Source organism: Uloborus diversus, chromosome 1 (assembly GCF_026930045.1).
Source record: "Uloborus diversus isolate 005 chromosome 1, Udiv.v.3.1, whole genome shotgun sequence".
Taxonomy (NCBI): Eukaryota; Metazoa; Arthropoda; class Arachnida; order Araneae; family Uloboridae; genus Uloborus; species Uloborus diversus.
Genome location: NC_072731.1, coordinates 169,941,170 through 169,964,016, shown reverse-complemented (window position 1 = coordinate 169,964,016; position 22,847 = coordinate 169,941,170). Strand labels below are relative to the sequence as shown.

At 31.3% G+C, this 22,847-nt stretch overlaps 2 protein-coding genes across 2 annotated transcripts in view; one reads left to right on the top strand and one right to left on the bottom strand.

The window, feature by feature from the left end:
• The window catches only part of LOC129222916 (transmembrane channel-like protein 5), a 45,710-nt gene extending 43,875 nt beyond the window's left edge, over positions 1–1,835 (bottom strand). Inside the window, exon 1 of the mRNA XM_054857481.1 lies at positions 1,582–1,835. The gene's annotated coding sequence lies outside the window, so the exon portion shown is untranslated. The remainder of the gene's footprint in view (positions 1–1,581) is intronic.
• A 447-nt stretch (positions 1,836–2,282) lies between these two features.
• The window catches only part of LOC129222909 (transmembrane channel-like protein 7), a 65,028-nt gene continuing 44,463 nt past the window's right edge, over positions 2,283–22,847 (top strand). The window contains exons 1-7 of the mRNA XM_054857474.1: positions 2,283–2,372; positions 5,713–5,765; positions 7,654–7,938; positions 9,886–9,986; positions 14,787–14,868; positions 15,990–16,165; positions 17,032–17,259. Of these exons, the coding sequence (XP_054713449.1) occupies positions 16,046–16,165; positions 17,032–17,259 (348 nt within the window). The 5' untranslated portion in view covers positions 2,283–2,372; positions 5,713–5,765; positions 7,654–7,938; ... (1 more) ...; positions 14,787–14,868; positions 15,990–16,045. The remainder of the gene's footprint in view (positions 2,373–5,712; positions 5,766–7,653; positions 7,939–9,885; positions 9,987–14,786; positions 14,869–15,989; positions 16,166–17,031; positions 17,260–22,847) is intronic.

Below are 22,847 nucleotides of genomic sequence, written 5' to 3'. Positions count from 1 at the left end.
ACATCCTCAATTCCCTTCGTCAAATGATGCTTCTCCAGCAAACGACGATTTCAGTAGTATTGAAACTGATGTGAGCGATTTAAAAAATGGAGATTTTTTTGTAAAATCAATTTACAAAAAGAAAAAGGTCGGAGGAAAAGTTGTGAACGAAGTAAAGGAAACTTATAAATGGAGTAAAATTCCCCTCAAGAGCAAATTTGCCAGAACACCTCGAAAAAATTTGATGAAAACAATACTACCATTTGCTAAAAATTGTGACGATATAATTGATGAGCTGTCTGCTTTCCATAAAATCGTAAATACAAGTATGGTTGATACTATCGTACAGTATACAAATGTGTATCTCAAGTGTAACAGGGCTGTGGATGACCCCCAAAACATCTCAAAGAGAAGTCTGTATGATACTAACAGAGCAGAAGTATTGGCTTTTATAGGTATTTTATTCTTATTAGGCTGTAAAAAAATGTCAAAACTCAATTTGGAAGAAGCATGGGCAAACGACGGTACTGGTATTGAAATTTTGCAGGGTGTCATGGGTCTCAAGCGATTCAGAAACTTGTGTGCTGTACAGTACAACTTTGCCAAACCTGCTGCAGTGAACAACAGTTTGGAGAGGATTAAAGTGGCAAATTGTTTCCAATTTTTTTAGGTATGAAATTTATCATTTACGAACATTTTCATACGAAATATTTATAATATGTAATTTCGATTTCTGTTCTTTTAATTTTCACACAGAAAATAAACATAGCATCTCATGGAACTTGTAGTTTTTATTTTCAGTATATTCTGTCTTTTGAAATTATTAAAAAATTCATATTTTCCATCTTTCCGGATTTTTTTCCTGTTATTCCTTCTCACATATGTTTTTTACTATGAAACATCCTTTTATAAACTTAAAGTATAAGATAAAATAGTTGCAATAACGAAGAAAATGCTCTAAAAATAACCTGGCGTACTTCATACGCCGCCCCTCCAAAATGGTTCCATTCACCAGCCCCTCCAACTGAGGGTTTTGATTTAAAAAACATAAATAGGACGCATTCCCACGCATGATGCACTGATGTTAATAACTAACTTGATTTTTCTGTGTGTACGGGGGGGGGGGGGACACCAGGAAATTTTCGACCTGGACGCAATCAGCTCTTCGGACGGCCTAGCTGACTGGAATATAAAAGCACAGCGTACTAAAACACAGAACAAACGTTTTTTTTTTTTTTTTTTTTTCAAAAACCCATAAAAAATGTGAGTTTTCTGTTTATTTTTCACTGAACGTAAAGAAAAAATCTTTTAAAATGATGCCTTACTTGTGAAATTTGATGAATTACTCATGAAGTTATGGCGTTGTCACAGAAATATCCTTTGAAATATATATATATGATGATTTGCTTTAATTAACATCTGATTACAAATGTTTTATTCAGTAAAAGGAAAATATAATGTTAAGGTGTAGACGACAATTTTTGCTACATTTTTTTTAAATCGAGTGTTTGTTAAGTCCAAAAAACCATTTAATAAAATATTTTCAATTACACACCATTAAAAATTTAGGAAAGTACATAAAATATAAATAAAGATCAGTACCTGGTTATTTAAAAAATCTGAACAGTCAGAAAAATTCCATTAAACAGAATACGAGTTTTGTGTTAAAATTTGTGTTGATCTCTCTGATAACAATAAAAGTTTGAAATTTAAATAATCATTTCTGTTGTCAGACAAAATCAAATGTAAAAATTATATTTTCCGCTGAATCCTTTTGTTCTTCAGAGACATTAAAAGTGTCAACAAATACGATTCGCATTTAACTACATTTTTAGATGAAACAACAAAGACTTTTCTTTTCCTTTTCCAACTTCATTAGGTTCTTTTCTCCCCAGTTTTGGGTAAAAATGAAGTTTAAGAGAGTTTACAAAAAACTTACAACAAAAAAGTTTACGTCTTGAAAGAAAATATGTACAGAATGACTTCACTTCCGTTAAAAACATAAATAAGTTTCATGACAGGACATTGGTGCACGGATTGGCCAACAGCTGAGAAGAGGACCGGAAACACGTGACAAAAATATTTTTTTTTTAAATATTTCTTGAATCAAATCAACAAAACGAGGCTTTGAAGAGTGTAGCGGTGGGTAAATTTCATTAAAGTTCTGTTGACAGAAAAAACGGAGGGAAATTGCGTTAAGTTCACGATTTTTCGGAAGTTAAAACTTTTTTCTCTTTGTGAAATGTTCAAAAGTTTATGCAGTTTGAATAATGAACTCATGTTTATGAAAATTATTTTTATGATTTTCGAAACAAAACATCCCCCCCCCCCGAAAAGCAGAATCTAATTGTGATTTTGTTGTGTTTCGATATTTTTGCACAGAAGTTAAAAATGTGAGCAGTATAAAATTTCAAATGTAAACAATTGGCGCGAAATTTAAGATCGTTCTCGTGCATTTATTTGCTTTCCCTATTTTTCCTGTCGAAACGTCATTATTGGCAATACGACAATCTTCACTTTCCATTCTTTAATTATTTTTCTTCGAGAACTAACCTGCTTATTCATTCATCTTTTATGAATTTCGATGAAAGTGGAGAAATACTTTATTTGACCCTTGTCGCTTTTCAAGTTGAAAGAGTATTGTAATGCTTGAATACTGTTATTAATTTATATTAATGTAATAAATATTGAAATGAAAAGTTTTTTTTTTTTTTGAGTTAATGCATACCATTTATGTATAACATAATGAAAACAATATAGTGAAAAGTTATAGTGAGAAAAAGAGTATTCTAAATTTCAAAAAGAGACCTAATTTTTAAATGTGTCTGGAACTACCTTAAAACTGCAGGTGCCTTACCCTTTGTGCAATACTATTTTTATTGAGATATTTCAGCAGAAATGGGCACCTTGAAATGATTATAGGGAGAAAAACTACATAATCATTTTGTGATGGGCTCATACAGTTGCTTATCCAAAAAAGTTGTTTTTTTTTCATTTGAATTACTCCTAGGAGCGTACACAGGGCCCGACTAACTAAAAGTGAGACCCAAGGCCCGCAATAATTTGGAGGCCTCCTGAAGGCCATTATTTTAAAAATGTTTGTATTTTTTGTATAGTTGTAATGCTATGCATAATTCTTAAAGTAATTTGGTGCCTCTTAGGAAGAGCCCAGGCATAGTAGACCTGTGTGGTAATTAGGCCCTGAGCGTACACACACGTGCCATGGCACTTGAGTACAAATTCTTCCTTACTTACCAGTAAAATTGGTTCATCAGGTCCTTGGAATAGATGATTCAACTTTCATTTGAATCTGATTTTCTCGGCTTGGGTGCATGTAAGGGGGCAGAAGGTGCTTGATCTCCTGGCTAGACTGCAAACCTGTGCTCATGCTTAGTACTGCAAACTTCTGAATGAGTTTTGAGCATAAAAATTAAAATGATTTGGCAAAAGTCATTTATGAATAACTGTCATTAAACATTTCTAAATTTAATTTCAGAATTTTAACTATAATAATCATATAAATTTTTGCCAGTTTCAAAAAGTAAATGAAAAGATAACCCTTGAAGTGGTCATGTCTTATCACAACAATATATCTTCATGGATCAAATACTTTCTTTTATGTGTTTTGTGAATGACAAAAGTTAAAAATGGGTTGTTTGTATCTTTAAATAAAAGCTTTGAAACATAAAAAATTTCTTTGTCCCTTCTACTACGACTGGGCGATATAGAAATTTCTACATATTGTGATGCATCACCAACCTTACATCGCGATGTAGCGATGCATCAACATGTAGCAATGCATCACAATGTTTTTCTTTTTTTAAACTTGTTTGTTTAAATTTTCAAAATACATACAAGGTATAAATGTTGGATATCATGCCAGATATGAATTAACAGATTCCAACACCAGGAAGAAATTTTTTTTGTTGAAAAGCAGTGCTAAAAATGCAAATTAGTAAAAAATATTAAAGACAAATTTTGAGATTACAATGCACCTGTTGTTTCAGTGCAAAAAGATGTGAGTGAATGGGTGCAAAGTTATGCATTCCATTCAAAAGCTAATATATTCTTGCATTAAATAAAGGTTTCATGACCACCAGTAGCAGGGCGAGGGGGCGAAACCGGGTGGCACTCAAAGAGAATTTCATAGAAAATAAAAAATATAAATACTTTAACTGTGAAAACTTCCACGAATTATATCTTAAGTTTTAGGTATTTAATCTAATATATTTAACAAAAAAAAAAAGAGTGCTTTATATTGCAGGCAGAGGGGAGGTTATGTGTGGCGTATAGGGTAAATTTTGCATGAAATAGATTCAGTTTGTATTTGTCTTCCAGGCTTGTTACACCACGAAAATAGGAACAAGTTATTTCTGAAAATTTTATAAATTTCATATTTACATGAAGCATTTAAAGTTTTTTTGGGGGGAGGGATCAGTGACACTACGAGTTACCGACCCGTGTGACACCTGTGCTAGGAACTCCACTGTTTGTAAAACACCAAGATATGTCTACATTTTTTGTTTCAATTTTTCTCTCTGAACTTTGCTTTTTTTCTGGCAAGTGACTATATGATTAAAACTTACTACTTTATTAATATATCTTTCATCAATAATTAAAAACACATGTACATTTCTTATATGTTTTGGGGGAAACGAAGGTCTAACTCTCTGAACCTTCAATGTTGAATCTGATTGGATTGAAACACTGCTAATTCAACATTAGTGTGCAAAAAATTAGAGATTGAAATGGCAGCAACCCTGGACCGGCGTCTGTATGTGGGAAAAGTATCAATGCATCGGTTTAGAAAAAAAAATCTAAAACTGTTCTAATGATGTGGAATATACACCGGTTTTTCGTGATACATCGCCCAGCCCTATCTCCTACCCCTCTAAAATTGTACATATTGGCCTATGATTCTTGGCATAAGAAAAAGAAATGTTCTTAAATCATTTCTTAAATGACTGTTTCAACCCCTCTTCCCAATGTAAATGTTTCTTGCATTATTTGACTCTCATCACTAAAACTGTAAACTAAGCACAATGTATCCTCAGAAAGATGAGTTATGTAATTAAAAAAATTTTGAATGATGTCCTAAAAACAACATAAATTTTTTCGTAAAACCTTTAAACCTGGCAGCAGAATTTTCTTCCTCAATCTGCGATGCAGGTTGAAAATCCAAAAGTAGTCTGAGGGACAGTTCAACATTAAGTTAATAATAAAACCTAAATCAGCCACGCAAAGTACTTAAAAATAAGATACTAACGTAAAAACTGTAAGTACATGCTGTCTGCGGGTTATATTTCAGAAAAATATGATTCAAATCTTCATTTTCACTGAAATGAAATGTTCTTTTTTTTTTTTCTCCAACTAAGAAATGGTTTGACAGACTTGGCCAAGGCTCTGCAACGCACATACAAACTACATTGCAGCCTCATACTGTCTCTGCTACCGGGTCTTTAAGTAAAGATTAATTAAAAGGGAATCCAGAAATAAGATCATTATTTTGAAATAGCTTCATTATAGCATTTTACAACTAGAAATGCCTTATGTTTGGTTATTATTAATTTATTTATTCAGATCAGTTAAAGAATTTAAATAGAAGTGTTGTTATTAACTCAAAGCATGTTTTATTGTTTTAATCTATGTAAACCTTTTTACTTAATAATTAAATAAAATATTTTGCAGCTTACTTATGCTTAAATATTCATTTACAATTTTCTTCTCGTTTAGGAACTTAAAATTTGTGTCCGAAAATGGAAGATATGAACTTAAAGCAAAGAAAAGTAATATTTTCAAATTCTTTTCTTTTTCTTTTTAAATCATTTATGTATACAGTCAGACCTTCATATATCAAAGTAGCAAATTGTCGGAACAAATTCAAGACGTAGAAGCACTCTTAGTTTTATCATAATTGCTCCTATAACATTCAAATGAAAGCTAATTTTTGTGTATGAAACTCCATTTCCATGGGTATCTCTTTATAGTAAATAAAAGTTAAGTTTCAAAGAAATTCTGGAAGGAAGTCTGTGGCGGACATATGTCCAGGAGACCCCATAGCACCTACAGCCTTGAAATTTTGTACAAAATTACTTTGAACCCCAGGGTGTGCACCTGGGGTTTTATTTTTTAAAATTCAAATTAGTTTTTGTGTAATTATTTTTTTAAGTTCAAATTTTGCATAAATCGCCTATTAAAGGGGGAGGGGATTACTTGCACATTTTAATCTTATATATCGTTGGAAAGGGTAGAATTTTCCGCATTCTACGCAATTCGTTTCAATGCTCTAACTTAAATATGGCTAAAGTTATTTGTGTTTTTAGCTCGACCTTTTTTATGCCTAGCTAAAATTTAGGCACTACTTTCTTCATTAAATCTATCAGTAAAAGCGAAGAAATTGTCCTACAGTTTTCTATTTGACATCACTGAAAAGAGCGGCTTTCTTTACTCCAGATCTAGCTCGACCTATGGTCGAAAAACTGAGCTTCTATTTCCAAAGGAGAAAAGTTACAAACCATTAAAAACCAAGTTCGAATAATCCCCATCTCCATTAAAATTATTGATGTTTTGTTTGGCATTGCCATAATTACGTCTTTTCGATTCGCATGTTTCTTCTTTCCCTTATTCAGAAACTTTGCAGGTTTTAATTTTAACGGAAATCTTGGGCTCAACTCAATTCAATTCCCGAGCTAAAGAGCATAGCATATTACTGAGACCATGAATGTACAAAACTGCAGTTTTGCAATGCGCAGGAGCCCCTTAGCCCTTACGGCTCTGCAAGTTGTTACAAGTGATTTTGAAACCCGAGGAAGGGGTGCTTTTTGATCCAAAGGGAGCTCATAATGCGTTTTTAATCTGTTTCTTTTTAACCGACGATTTAAATCCTTGCAAATCAAATAAGATTGTGAAGCAAATTTCGTGGGTTGGTGAACATTAGCGAGCAGGGGGCAGAACCCCCTAGTTGCATTAAATGTAGTTGATAATTAAAAAATGAAATAATGTGAAACATATAGTGAGTACTACATAACTTCCAGAAAACTTACTGTATCGTAAGGGCATGTTTTTGAGAGACCATTTTCTGTAAGGTTCAATACTTTCATTATGGCAGAAGATTCATTTTCAATTCTTTATAGTTCTTGAAAGCATTGTAGATGATGAAGAGAATTTTGTAGAAGGGAGTTCTTAATAAAATGACCAAAAAAGTTCTGTTTTTTAGTCTGTAAACTGGCATACAATGATATATCCAATTTTATGAATTTTTTTATTCCAGCTGATCCTATGTCTTTTCCATCATTTGAATTCTGAATCCAACAGGGAAGAAGACAGGTTGAATGACACATCATGAGCCTTAAAAATTTACAATCTTTTACTGATAAATTTAGATTGGATGCCTTATTAAGTGTTTTGGTTGCTTCATCCTAATATTAGAAGAAGAAAAAAACGTCATTAAGGGTGCATTTTTGGTATCTTCATTAGTTTTTAAACTTTTTTAAAGGAATGAGTTCTTTAAATTCCTTTATGGCCCTTTTTCCCCACAAACATAGTTACTATATAGCATGTGCAGCATCCCCATGTCACTGTCCCTTTTTTGCCCCATCATTTTACAAAACTTCAATTGTATTATTTAATTTACTCTTAATACACTAACATTACTGTATTTTCTCTTTCATACAGGTTGATGAGCAACACTCTTCGAATGGCGCATATAATGTCACAAGGCAACGCCAATCTCTTTCTCCCATGCGTAGGCAATCCCTTCTAGCTGCCCAGATGCAGAAGGTTCTTCCAGATTCTTCTGGTCTGAAAAATATTATGGGGTCAAAAAAAATGAAAGAAATGTTAGATCAACATTTCTCGGCAAAATCCTCAAAAAGAACTTCATTGCCTTATATTACGACAAAAAGAAGAGTTTCTTTTCTTTCTTCTCGTCCGAGAGCTTCATCTGTGTCCCAAATTCAAGTAATATTACTTCATATGTTATTGCTGTACTTTTTTTTTATGGCTAAAATATTTTTTATATGAAAAATCACTTTTTATTTAACTTTTTCTCTTTTTTTTAAAAATTAAAATCAGATTTTTGCCAAGTCAACATGAATTATGACAACCAGGTCCATTATTTAGTTTTTTTGCTGTTAAAGGTAACACAGGGTACATACTCAATGTAAATTATACCAAAAAACAACAAAAATGATGCACATTTATTTGAAAATACATTAATTTCCCAAAACCTGGGTGAGCAATTCACTGTCCGAAATGAGGAGATGAAGTTTGTAAATCAATTAAAATAATTTAAATAACTATATTTAACTAAACAAAGTTGAATGTTAACCTGAACTCCTTATGCAGATATACTGTTTTTGTAACAATTCCAGTAAAAATTGAATAAGCGTGAAAGCTTGAATTTTTCAATAAATTGAAATGTTCCCCATCCATCTAGACCCATCCTTCAAAAGTGTCAGGACCCCCCCCCCCCCCCCGCCCTTTGATTTTGAAATACAGTGAAGCACGTTTATATGTTTTTTAAGGGACTGTATAATGTATAAATGAAATGTGCAAAAGGTATGTGTTAATATGTATTAGACCCTGAAGGGACCAATCTAAAAAACTTATAAAAATAAAAGAAAAACGTATAAACGGTGCTTCATTGTTTTAATTTTTTACAATGAGTGGGCTTGGTTTCTAATGCTTTCCGAAAAAATTTGCACTGAGTATACCCCCCGCTTTTTGCATATTTTTATTATTACTTTAAGATTCAATGAAATTGTGGGTACATTAAGTAATAAAAACATAGCAGAAAATATCAGAACCAAAGTACATTTATACAGAAATGCACAAACTAGCTTTTTGATTTAAACTGGGAAACTTGCGTTAAGTCTAATAAACTAATATTAAAAAAAAATTATCAGAATCGAAGAACAAATGTTCTTGCATCACGTTTGATGAACAGAAACTGACTGCAAATTTTCATTCACTGGTTTCTGTTGAAATTCTGAGCTTTTAACATTTCAAACTCACTAAAGAAATTTCATGTGAGAAAGGATGGTTTTTCTCCCCCGCCCCTTTTTTTTCAACTTTTTGTCCTTTCTTTTTTCTTTGTTATTTTTATTACTGACCTGGAAAAAAAATCGTCTTAAGTGGACTTTGTCCAAATCATCTTCGTCTTAAACAACTGATTTAGCATTCCTTTTTGCTTTATCTCACAGTAAATAACATCTATTTTGAGTTAAACAAACTTTTGTGCTAACGGGGTTTGACTGTAGCCACTACATACTCAAAACCATATCTAGAGGGAGGATTTAGGAGCTGAAGCTTTCTCTTCCTTAAAAATAAATTCAACTATTCAATTTCTGCTAAAAATTTTAATATTGCTTGTTGCCTTTACTTTTTTCCTGCATATGCACATCTTGCATTTAATTTGAAATTGATTTTGTCCATCTGTTATGAAGATGAGAAATTGTAACTTAAAATTAGTTCACAGAAAAAAAAAGAAGAAAATTAAGAAACTGTACCCATAAAAGAAATTTCAAAACTGTCTGACTATATTATATTTTGAAAACTGAATTTACTTACTGTTGTTTTGTTCAACAGATTTTTGTACTTAGACTTTAAGGTGACCCCAGATCATTCAACACATAAACTGATAATTAATGTTACAAGATTGTTACTTACCTGTATATCTTCTTTAAATGTGGGCCTCTTAGGCTAGCTGATGACAATATTCAAGTAAAAGGGGAAAATATATTTTTAAGTATTCACTATGCCAAGCAACTGCTGGCATAGGTACCTGTTTTCAGTTTTTTTTTTTTTTTTTTGCTTTACCCTATAATGAGTTCAGCACATGCCTGTTTTTTGGTTTTGTTTTGTGCTTAAAAAAAAAAGATTGTGTTGTTTATTCTCTATCATTAGGGTGAGCTACCAGAATATCATATTCCTGTCAAAGAAGAGGAGATGCATCATTCAGATCTTCGTAAACTTCCTTTTTCACTTCATGAGAAGCGAAAATATCGGTAAATATTATTTTAAATTGTAAATTACTCTTGTGAAATTGAAATATTATCAAGTTCATATTTGTGATTAAAAACGTCAGGAAATTGGTTTTATTTTATAATCAATATACAGTATATGAAACAACCTGTTTTTTTTTTTCCTTTGGTATAACCACTATTAGTAGGAAAACAATTTTATTTGTTTAAAGTCATGAAGGTTTCATGAATTAATTCCTATTAAATGTTAATTTTTCACAATTGTACGTAATTTCTTGATAACTAATTAAATGATTAAGAGGAAAATCTTGTGATTTCATTTCCTCATAGGTAAAGCTTTCTATAGGGGAAGTATTTTTTGAAAATGTATAAGTATAAAAAAAAATTTGCTTTTCTATATTATATACTAATTTGAAGCATAGTAAAGCTTTGTATTATATTTATATTGAACTTCAAAATGAATTGATATTTTCAGTGTATTTGTATTTAGATATTTTAACAGAATCTAAATGTACTCTATTACTTTTTTAATATCTATTTGAGTGTCTGTGTGTTTACTTTGTGACTCATTTTGACTTTTTTACGTTACAAAGTGATGACCAGCAACAATTTCTAGGTGCAACTAGGCTAATCAATTTATCAATAACCAATGAAATTACTTAAAGAATGTTTATTCATATTTATTGCGTTAATATCATTATTATTAATGTTTTATAGTTGATACAAACCTAACCTGGTAGCATCATAGTGCTATGTTTAGGACCTGCGTAGCTTTCACAATGCTGCCAGGCTTGGTTTGCTCCAACTATAGGTTGCATGCTCTAAATTTCCCTTATTAATTTCGAAGCATTTCAGAACCAGCATCACCTTTGCTATGAAGAGAAAACCTTGGTACATGAAAGTAATACTTTATCTCTCTCTTAATATCTTTAAAAATTAATTAATTTAATTTTTTTAGAGAAATGTATTCAAAGCATTATTTGTATGAATTTTCTTCAAAAACAGCTTAGAGACAAGGAGAGACAACACTTAAAATCAAATTACTTCAAAAAAAGAACTGTGTACAGCACACTCCCGATTATCCGCGAAATTGAGTGGCACAAGTGCCACAAGTGGACAATAAAAATCGGGGATAAACCGCAAAATGCCTAAAATAAGGGACAAATAGGGTAAACATTTTCCGTCCTCAAAAAGTAGCGGTATTGATGTATAATAATACTTTCAACAAACAGTGAAAATATATACTATACGGTAAAAATATTGTGTATTTTCGCATAACAGAACTTAACATCAATAAAGAACGAGTGTATGTACGATGAAGAATGCACTTAAAATACATAAAACAAAAACAACTGAGTTTACATTTTCATTTTTTGACAAAAAAAGCCACTGGTATTTGCTTTTGCTGCAAAAATGCATGTTCCTGATTGTTGATTGACTTGAGGATAATTGCCCCCCCCCCCCCCCCCCCGCAGATAATCCACTCATGGATAATCGGAAGTTTACTGTACAAATTTATGTAGCATGATGTTGAAGGTTGCATGAAAGCTCTTTATCTGATTTACAACACTAATGTAATCAACATCAATTTACCCTATAAAGCACATGTAACACATGCTTGCAAAAAAAAGTGGGGGAGGGGGATACACAGCTATATTTAGCATTGTTTTGTGCTCCCTAATAAATTTAAACAGGAACAAATTAATTTGTTGGAGTATTATTTTTTTTACCTGAAGCAGATGATCAATAACTTACTGAAATTTTTTATCCATTACTTTTGTCAAAAAATAAATATTTGGAAAAGAATCAATGATGCAAATTAGTAAAAAGTATAAATTATGAGATTGTGAAAAAACTTTTAAAATATTAAAATGGGGTGGGGGATGGTAGGGGGATGATTTGAAAAAATAAATAAAAACATAAAACACAAAAGGAAGAAAAAGAAACATTGACATTTGCTTCACTGTTATCAATTTGTTTTTCCCCTCATTCTAAATCAGATGGTTTATTACATACATCATAACATATTTTCTTTAATATATACTTTATGTATCTATATTCTAGCAGCATTTACATGGCATTTGCCTGTGATATGAGTTTTGACTAATTTACCACAAAACAGAAATATCAATGAAAATTCAAATGTATATCAATTTGTTTTGCATTTTATTCAATTTATCAATTTTTCTTGTTATTCAGTATAAAATTTTGGATTAATTTGAAGAATATTTCTTGTTCTCTGGGAATTAAAGATCACTATGTTCATTTGTTCAAAATCTAGAATTGAACATCATCTTCTTCAACTTCTTATACTCTATTCCTAGGTATAAAATACTATAATTTTGCTAAACAAATTTTCATTGTAATAGACCATAAATGACAATCCAGTAGTACAAATCACCACAAAAGGAAAACTCATGTCCTGACTAGTTTTGTTTTTATAAGTCTATGCCTTTCACTTCCCAGGTACAGATTTGAAAATTTTCCGTCACTCATTAGTTGAAATTTGAATTTGACCTATTGAACCTATTTCCAAGATAAAACTAATCAAACCAAAATAGTTCAAATTAAAAGCTAAAACACCGAGGGATAGAATTTTGGGCCGTTTTACTAATTTAATTGAAAAAAAAAAAAATTATCATAACTTTTTCAAAGCATACATGAAGAGAGCAAAAGGTGAATGTTGTTGGTGATGACAAATCCAGGGGGCAATGCTTTTCTGTTTGAAGTTTTAATTTTGAGCATCAATGTTACACCATTAGATATGGTGTAACACTCATATGATATGAGTAAAGTCTTGTTTGTCCTTTATTGATATTTTATTTACAAACTGATAAATTTGATTTAAAAATATGTATTAGACTCAAAATGTAGTGATTTAAATAGTTTTTGCATATGAACTGGTACAAAAGTTGTACAGTCGGAACTTCATGATGACAAAAAAAAATCTTGATATGTGTATGTTTTTTTTTAATTTTGTATATATATATATATATATATATATATATATATACCAGGGGCTCTTTAAGTGGCATAATATCCTGAGATGTAGCAGGGAGAGGCGAGGGGTGCTGCAAAGTATCCATGGTATCAATATGCATAAAATGATAGTAATTAGATCAGGGTGCCATGGATTGGAAAAATTTGGGAACCCCTGATCTATATATTTCCTACACTTATGGCTTTACCTAGGTAGTCATTCGTAGTACATTATTTTATAACAGTATTAAAATCGATTTAAATGATTTTTTCTTCCCTCATACAATAAATTATATTTTAACTTTTGCAAAAATATTATTGAATAAATCATAGCAGTAATGTTAGATACATATTTAACTTTTTGTTACCTTAATCGAGGTAATATGATCCATACTTGCCAACTTTTATGCATTAGGTGTAAAACTTACGTTTTTAGTAGTTTTTATGCCCTGGCCCGAACCCCCCCCCCCTTTTTTTTTTTTCTTTTTGCCCATTTTAAAATCTGATTGATTGCCTTCATGGAACTCTCAGTCAGTTTTATCTAATATTAGACTCTGCCACCTGTACATAAATAACTTTGTATTGATAATTATTTTCTACCTACCCTATATTTTATCTTATGTTGAGGACTTACAGGCCCATTCTTTTGCTGCACATGTTTGATATTTACTATCCAGTTTGAGTTTAACCTAACACTGTTTTTAAAACGTAACTTTAATTTATCTAAGCTTACTAATAATATTGTTTATAAATATTTTGGGAAAATTAATTTTGTCTAATAAGTATTTAAACCATTTAGAATGATTTTAATTTGGCAGTCAAAAAACTTTATTTTATTGTTCTAGAAACAAAATAGACCTGGGAAATTGTGATTTACTCAAATGCAGGTTCTGTTTTCAGCCTTTCTCAAATATTTGGCAGTTGTGCCAGTTTTAATAATTATGTAATATTATAGCTTTATTGGTCATATAACTCTAAAAATATTTTGCTTGAACAAGCGTTTTTGAGCAATAGCAAATGGGCAGTGTTTTCTGCTTATTGAAAAAGTAATGTTAATTATAAATAAACAAATAACTTGGGAGAGGAAAAATAATTTGTTTAAAAAAAGATAGTAGAAGAGACTGGTTTACATATCATATTGAACACATTATGTGTATCTTACACATTGAGATTTTCGAAGTTGGCAGGTATGTGTACTGTATAACGAATGCCTCAGTTGCCAAATCGATTAACTCCACTTTTAAAAAAAAAATCCTCATATTTAACTTTTAATTCAGTACATTTTTGATCCTGAGATGACAGAAAATGTAAAACGAGGGCCCATTCACCCCTATGGATAACACTATCTTCTTCATCACTTTTCTCTACTTTCTGTTTTATGGAGTTAATTGATTTGGCAAGTGAAGCATCCATATCAAGATCGTCATTAAGGGGATAGGGGGAGAACTTTGCTTTCAGGAATCAATGATTTTATCCATATGTGAGTGTGGTTTTTGTTGATTTTCAATACAATCTGCACCTTTTGATCCCCTCTCCCCCATTTGGAAAATTTTGAAATGACGGTCCTCTACTAATATGTGCTTCTCATTGTTGTATTTAGAAATACTTATAAAATAACTATTTACCTTGCGTGTTCTCGAAATAAATCATTATTAGGTTTGTTATGTAATCCAAGTATTTGAAATTAAATATATTGCCTTTTGTTCTAAGTGTCAGCATGTTTGCTTTTAATGTGTCTGGTAATGATCGTGTCCAAACTATTTTGTATTACTTAATATCAATATATGCTTAATATTATATCGATACTAACAACCGACCTGAAATTCATCATGTTTTTACTTCTAGTTCCTAAGTAGAATAAAATACTTCTGTAAAAGGCATGCATCTAAATTTACGCTGTGGAATAATTCTTTAAAAACCATTGAAGGTAATATATATATTATCCAAAATTAATGTGATAATGTGTGAGTTACACTGTAGATTTTTTAATATATTAATTCTAGTTTTTCATTTTTAAATATGTAGTTAAGTATAGATGTAAAATTCTGAGTAGCAATGTTTTGCAGAATATTCTAGTAACTCCAAAATACCATCACCTTGCATGTTTCAGATGTGAACGAATGTCTCCAAAATAAGAAAAAATTCTTTATTACATATTAAGGAATAATCATAAATTCAAATGCTTTGCATTAGTAATGATAAGTATGTTCAAAACTAAATTTAGCATCTTTCTCTTTGTACAATTTTGACCAAATCTGAATTCAGAAATAAGATTTTAGATTGAAAATGTGTCTTCTTTTTCATAGAAACAAGTACTTAAAGACTTGCAAAGCTATCTTAACTTAATCCTCTGATCAACACTTTTATGGAATCTGTTTCAAATAATATTTCAAAAAAAAAAATGTATAGTAATAAGTGTGGTGGCAGATATGTCCAATATTTTAACAAAATATTTGTAGAATAATATTGGGAAATATTACTATTAATAAGAAATGGAAACTAGTTTTTTAGATAAAATAGGAGACTTGCAAAGAATATTCTAGTTTATTTTCTAATAAGAGAAAGATTGTGCGACCTGTCTTGTACATACTCGTATTTTGTAAAATTTAAACAAGTAAGTTTAAGTAAAGCTTTTTTGAAAAATATGATGCATCACAACATTGCGATGTAAGGTTGGCAATGCATCAGAATGTAGAAATTCCTACATTGTCCAGCCCTAGTTGTTATACCTATTAAATTTGCATGATTCATAGTTCACCTTACATTTCATAGCAAAACTCTTGAGCATAACAGTTTCAATGTTTTGTTGCACTGAGTTACATTTACTATTTTCTTTAATGCTCAAAATAAAGAAATAGTTAACTCGATTATGGGGGTAAATTTTGTTCCTTGACTATCCCTTACTAAATGTTGAGCAAAATTTATTATTATTTTTGTGTCTGTGTGTGTGTTTGGCCGCAACTATAGTCCATTGCAAATTATCATTTTAATATTTTTATTATTTTAGAATTACTTTATTAATTTATTTATGTAAAAATATATTTTTAGGTCAACATGGTGCAGGTGTTGTTTCATATTTTCTTTTTATTCGCTGGCTCTTCATTATGAATATTCTCATCTTTCTCGTAAACTTCATTTTTCTAATATTGCCTCATGTTCTACTCTATGATCACAATCAACCTCAAAAAATCCAAATTCCAGATCTTGAAAGTTATGTTCAAAAGGTAACAATTTTTTAAAAATACATCCTTTTTTTTATATTGTATGAAACATGTTTAAATATTTATACTACTATTTCTCTTCCTTGGTCAGACTGGCCATTCTGTATTTCTCTAAGCATTAGGAAAGTTGCATTTTTAATTCATCTCTGTGAATGTTACTCATGTTTTAAAAATGTTCAGTGTTTAGTATAGATTGATAGTTATATAACTACCAAAGGCATGTGCATGAATAAAAAAGCCTATGGCATAAAATAATTTTTATAAATTGGCCAAACAATTGGTAATTACTGGCAGATAGTATACATATGAGTAACTACTTAATATATACATAATATGTGTATTTATGAAAATGTATATACAATTGAAGTTCTACAGTAGATGTATACTATACATCTACTGTAGAACTTCCATTACCACAAATAGTGGTAGGTACGGGGGACCCTTGAGTGAAAAGTATAACTTCGATTTAACGATTTTCTCAATTTAATGATGCATTTCACTGGTCCGGATGTGACTGCATTGAATGTCTATGCTCCTCAACTTAACGATATCCGTGATTTAACAATACATTTTTCCAGTCCCTTGACATTTTTCCAGCCCCTTAAATCGGGGTTACACTATACTTGATTTGTTTCATCGGTTTTAGAGCTTTTTGGAACATATAGAATTGTAAGACATATTTATAAATGTATGCATGTATGTGTGGGGGGGGGGAGTTAACATGATGCTTTTTATTAGTTGTAACCTGTACTATATTTTTGCATTTGAAGCAAAAAGTTCTTTTTCTTCACTTAATTCATAAAATGTTTCATTTCTTAATCTTGCTACATTGTCATGGGTATAACTATTTTTTGTTTCTACTTTTTTAGATTTTGAGATCACCTGTATCCATTGTCTCAAGCAATGAGAAAAATATATCCGTCTTGAGTTGGTCTAATGATAACATTTCTTGGAACGTATTCCAAAAAATAAAACTTACAAATCATAATATTGCTGAACTTAATTCTTACTGTCATCAAAAGTATACAGAGGAAGTGCAGAAAACGTCTAAGGGTGGAGGAGTGTCAACCTATGCACAGAATTTGCTTCAAGGAACTGTTAGTATAATTTGTTAGCATGTTAACTCACTCTACTCTTACATATTATTTATTTTGAGTTACATATTATTATTTGCATATTGTTTCAAAGCTTCATTGCATTAGTACTTTCAATACAATAAATTGAGACCTAAAGTGACAGCCTAGTTGGCAAAGCCTAATTGAAATAGCAGGCTAAAGAACTCAGATTATAGCACTTTTTTTTAATTTTTCCCCCATAAAAAAGAGGGGTATAAAATACCTGCAATATCTACTTTGAAATTCAGGGTTCGTACGGGTCATGGAAATCCTGGAAAGTTATGGAAAAAAAATTAACAAATTTCAAACCTGGAAAAGTCATGGAAAATTAATATTTTCATTAAAAGTCATTGAAATTTATTTAAAGTCATGTAAAAATGTCTTAGACAGTAGTAAAGAACAGTAGAGAATTAAAATTTATAATAATTTAACCATATTGCTTGTAAAAGCTAATAATACTCGAAAATTGAACAATCTTAAAAACAAATCTGAGTTTAGGAATCCTATTGCATCTGCTTCTGTTACACTCGCCCGCCTTTTTTGTAATGTGATTTTACTGCTGGGACATCCCTAATTTTGAATTCACCATTATTTTTAGAGCTTCTTTCATGTTATGTTCTGTAGTGGTGGGCTTAGCATGTTCTTGATTTTACCACGCCCACATGTAATTTAATTGCATCCGAGCTTATTTCAACCACTTGTAATTGTCAGAGTTTATCTTAATTTGTGAAAGCTTTAGAAAATGAAGACTTTAGTCAGACGATAGAACATACAAATAGGGGAATTCTAATAATCAAACAGTAGTGCCCAACGTGCAGCTCGCAAAATTGATCTATGTGGCCAGCTGTGATATCACTGGTTCAGAAAAATGAATTTACCAGGGGTAGAAGTAGTCCTATATATCCTTCTATTTCCTATATTTTCAAAAAAAGTATCAAAAGTGTCCTATATTTTTGCCAATTGTCCTATATTTCCTATATTTCCATAGTTCATTATAAAGATTTATAGAAATTGACTATTGAAAAGCCTTGAGGTCACTTTATTTGCACTTTCTTCCACAATTTGACAAAATATAATTGAAGACTGCTTTAAAACGAGATACATAATTATTAAAAAAAATATTTATTTTCGGATGACTGCTGGCACCCGTCTGTTTAAATTTTGTTATAAGTGTAGAGTATTTTTGACAAAATTGAAAAATTGATTTAAAAGAAAGCTTCAGTGATCCATATTTTATGAAAAGCTCTCCAAACTATTGATAAAGCCTTTTGTCAATGAATCTTCACTAACAACAAAACGTGGTGAAGATTCAGCCATTATCAATACAAAAAAAGTGTATTTAAAATATTTAAATGTATGTAATTATGCAAAAAAAAAGGATTAATCTTAAAATTTTTTAGGAATGGAGATTTGATGTTACTTGGAAGTCAATTAATTCATTTTGGAAAAATGCCATGCAATAATAAATATTGATCAGCTTTCTAATTGCAAATGCTTAGGATTTTTAGTAGTAAAACTCATTTTGGCACCTTTCACAAGATGTAGCATCAGTTGTAAGGGGTTTCCCTCGCAAACAGAAAGATACTGACATAAGAAAGATCATCCTAAAGCATTGACGCTATAATAAGAATTTTAAGGTTAATTAAGATGCTGCAATTGGAAAAGCAATAAGTGTGTGCATTACCATGGAATAATTTCTGTTTTGTCACAATTTATCTTGGTGCAAAATCCAAAACTCAAAAAGCAATGGAAAAATCTTAGAGATGCATAACAATCAGAGGCAAAAGAAAAGGTTGGTGTACCTTAAAAAAAAAATTAAAAAAAAAACAAATAGTTTATAAAACATGTCCTATATTTGTCCGATATTTTTCTTGGAAAATGTCCTATATATTACAAGTTGACCACTTCTACCCCTGATTTACTGACAAACATGACTTTACTTCAATGAATGAAAATACTGTCAAGCTACATGGATGATTAGAAGCACTGTTGACACCAAATGGCAATATTTTTTTAAAAAGTAAATTTGCGATCGGAAATTTAGTAATAACTCATTCAACTTTTGCCCAAAGACAAATTATAGTTTATTAGTTTCTGCAGTGTGCACTGATATTTTTTTAATCAAGTAAGTGCTTTGATGAGGTAGTGGCATTCATGTAAAAGTTTTTCTAATGCCCACTTACAAAAAAATTGTCAGGTTTGACATTAAGTAGTACCATTCTCTTCATTTAACGAGGTCATGAAAATTTTTATGAAGTCATGAAAAAGTCATGGAATTTTTTTATCCGAATTGAGTATGAACCCTGAAAATTAAACTTAATTTTAAGCCCCATTTCAATTTTTAATCATATGTAGTAATTTCATATTTTCATATTGGAAAAGTTTAAAATTTTTCTTTCTTTATGTACTAACTCATGTTATAGCTTAAAATTCACAAATCCCTGTTGAAACTATTTGTACACAAGTAAAAGAACTTTAACTCTGGAATTTCTCATCTTTCCCTTTTTACTGATAGTACGTGTTATTGAAAAGTACCTGGACGACCGAGCCTCGCTCGGCTTTAAAAGAATTATTTTTTGTCAACTCGTGTTTTTTTAAGGTTCAATACTTTTCCAAATATACTAGAAAAGCTTCACATTAACGAAATATTAAGCACTCGACCTTCTTATAACACTTAAGTACCAAACAAAGAAGATTCTGAATGTAATTAAATCAACATTTTGCTTTAAACTATCTGTTACATTTGTTTCCACTATACAATTTTCTTGTCAGTAATTAAAATCTTCTGACCTTGGAGCAGACCCGCGCCAAGCCTGATCGGCGCCATCGTGCAAATGTCTTTTGAGCGCCTTTATGCAGTGGTGTCCAGTGAAAATATAGTTAACACCTGGAATGAGGTTTTTCAGACAAATTTGACGTGGAAAAAAAAAAGTTTGGTATTTAATTTATTTAAAAAAAAAATAATGTGTAAAAACATGTATTAAATTTTGGATTACAGTGTATATTTTTACTTCATATCTTGAAGTTATTTCGAGTTCAGTAGCTCCTCTGGTATGCTAATGCGTTTTGGAAAAAAAATGTTTTAAATATCAAAGTTAACGCCGCTCTTAATATCTCTCTAATCTGTAATTACTGAAAAATTAATCAAACTTTAATGCCGAACTTGTTAAAACATGACAACAGGGTACTCGTTGTTTCAAAATTGAAGTATAGAGACTATTCCACCTTAAAATCTGCACCTGAAATCTTTTCCGGTAAAACCAATATTTCTTAGATACGGATTCATTGAAAAAGCATTGAATATGATATCTAAAACAAATTCATTGTCCATAGCTCTTTTAATAACAAATAATTAAAGAAAAAAGAGGGGAGGGAGAGAATTAAGTAATTATGGTCAAGTCGCTACTTTTTGGAACTAAAAAGTTAACCAAAACTGATGTCTACAATATACAAATATTACGCACAAGTAAAATATATCGTCGCCTCAGAGCAATAGAAGGATATCTTACTGTTATTCCTGGGATTAGATGTCTTATTGTTGCTCTGAGGCGAAGATATGCAAATGGGCTTATAGTATAAATATCAAAAAAGGACATATTTCACAAATTACAATACAACATAATCATCCCAAGAACCAAAATGGGGAACAGAACATTTTTTGCGCCTCATATCGTCGCCGCTCAGAGCAACAGTAAGATATCTAATCCCAGAAATAACACTAAAATATCTTACAGTTGCTCTGAGGTGACGATATGCTCACTCAGCCTTGTGTACTATAGACATACCGAAATAGCATTCACGGCCCACATTAAGAAGAAAATTACTAATTTATGCAATAATTAGCATCACGTGTTAAAAGATTGCGCTTTGATCACGCTTTTGAATAGCATATTTACACACAACAAATCATTAATTTTTCCTTTTGGATAGGCAATGAGAAGATTGCTTGTTTCAATGACCAGTGTAATTTCACCGCCACAACTGGATACCTGGGCACCACAATTTTAGGGATACCAAAATAGGGTAAATTTCTTCTTCCCGTTTTTGGATACTTCCACATGAAAAATGTAGATTTTCTTGTGAGAGAGGCACAAAATTTTGCAAGGGCCTGTGCATCACTTTGGCTTGATCATGCTCTGGAGGTTATGAAAAGTTCAATTTTATGTGTTTGGTAAAAGAGATTCTCTACATTTGGAGCATTTTTGATTGGTACAGCTCGGCGCCTTTTTGAGTCTGATGCCGTCGTGCGCCGCATGACCTCGCACATAGGGATGGCGCGGCTCTGCCTTCAAGCCAGTTTTGCTATAGTGAAATCGGTTTTTAACCGAATACTTCCTTTCATACTATGATGCATTTCACTATTTTATTTCAATCGAGATTTTCTTTTTGAATAAGTACTTTTAGTGTAGCTGGTCACTTTTACGCCAGAAAATGCTACATACAGCATGATATCCATCAAAACGGGTGATCCACAAACCATTCCAACAAATGATAACAACTGTCTTAACAAAACATAAACAGTCTCAAGACATACGTTTCTTCGAAATAAAATTTAGATGTGTGATTTAAAAAACATGTTAAACTATTTGAAGTGTAGAAAGAAAACAAATAAATATAATAAAATAGGACGGTCAAGCGATAGTTTCACTTAAAAAAGAAAAAAGCCTTACATCGACTTACATAATGCTTTTGAATTTGTTTTCAGCCAAGTGTGTTTGAAATTAGCCAAAGTGGCGAATATCAGCCAAGCCTGGCAACCCTAAGCAAGTATAAAACTTTAAAGCAAGAAGAGATAAATTTTCATTGTTATGGTTGCAAATCGTCTGCCTGATGCGTCAATTTCACAATTTATTTCAAGGCTTAACTCAATTAGGACTTTGTTTTAAAAAACCTTTTTTTGTAAAAAATCGCGTTTTTACGGAAAAAAACACTGATGTAGATCAGCTTAGAATGCTAATATACAATTAAATCCAAAATTTCATCCAAATCGTTAGAGCCATTTTCGAGATACGAAATATATACATACCCACAAGAATTGCTCGTTTAAAGATGTAAGATATGTTAAATTTTAAAATAAATATTGATTTATCAAACAAGCTTTTGTTTTAGTAGCTTAGTTTCTCACCCATTTTATCTATTGAAGCATATTTAAATGTGTCTATAATGTTTATGTTATCAGCAATGAATAAATAATGCAGCTGGAATCATATTAATGCAGCCACTTCTCAAAATGCAAATTTTCCGCCATATGTGACCCCCACTGAAGCTAGATGGGCTATAGTTGGGGCAAATCTAACCTGGGCAGCATTGTGTAAGCTATGCAGATCCTAATGACAGCATTATGATCCTACCAGGTTAAGTTTGCCCCAACTATAGACACATGAAGAAAGTTAGCATTGATGCTGATGTTAGCACTGGGATTCATAGCCACGTAGAATCTTATTCCGTCACCAACTGCTGAAAGTTATGCCATTGTTTGTATCTAATGCAGCTGTCTAATGGCTTCTCATCAGTTGCAAACCTACTGCATTCCCCAAAATCTGTCATCCATTCTTTCATGCAGCACCTTT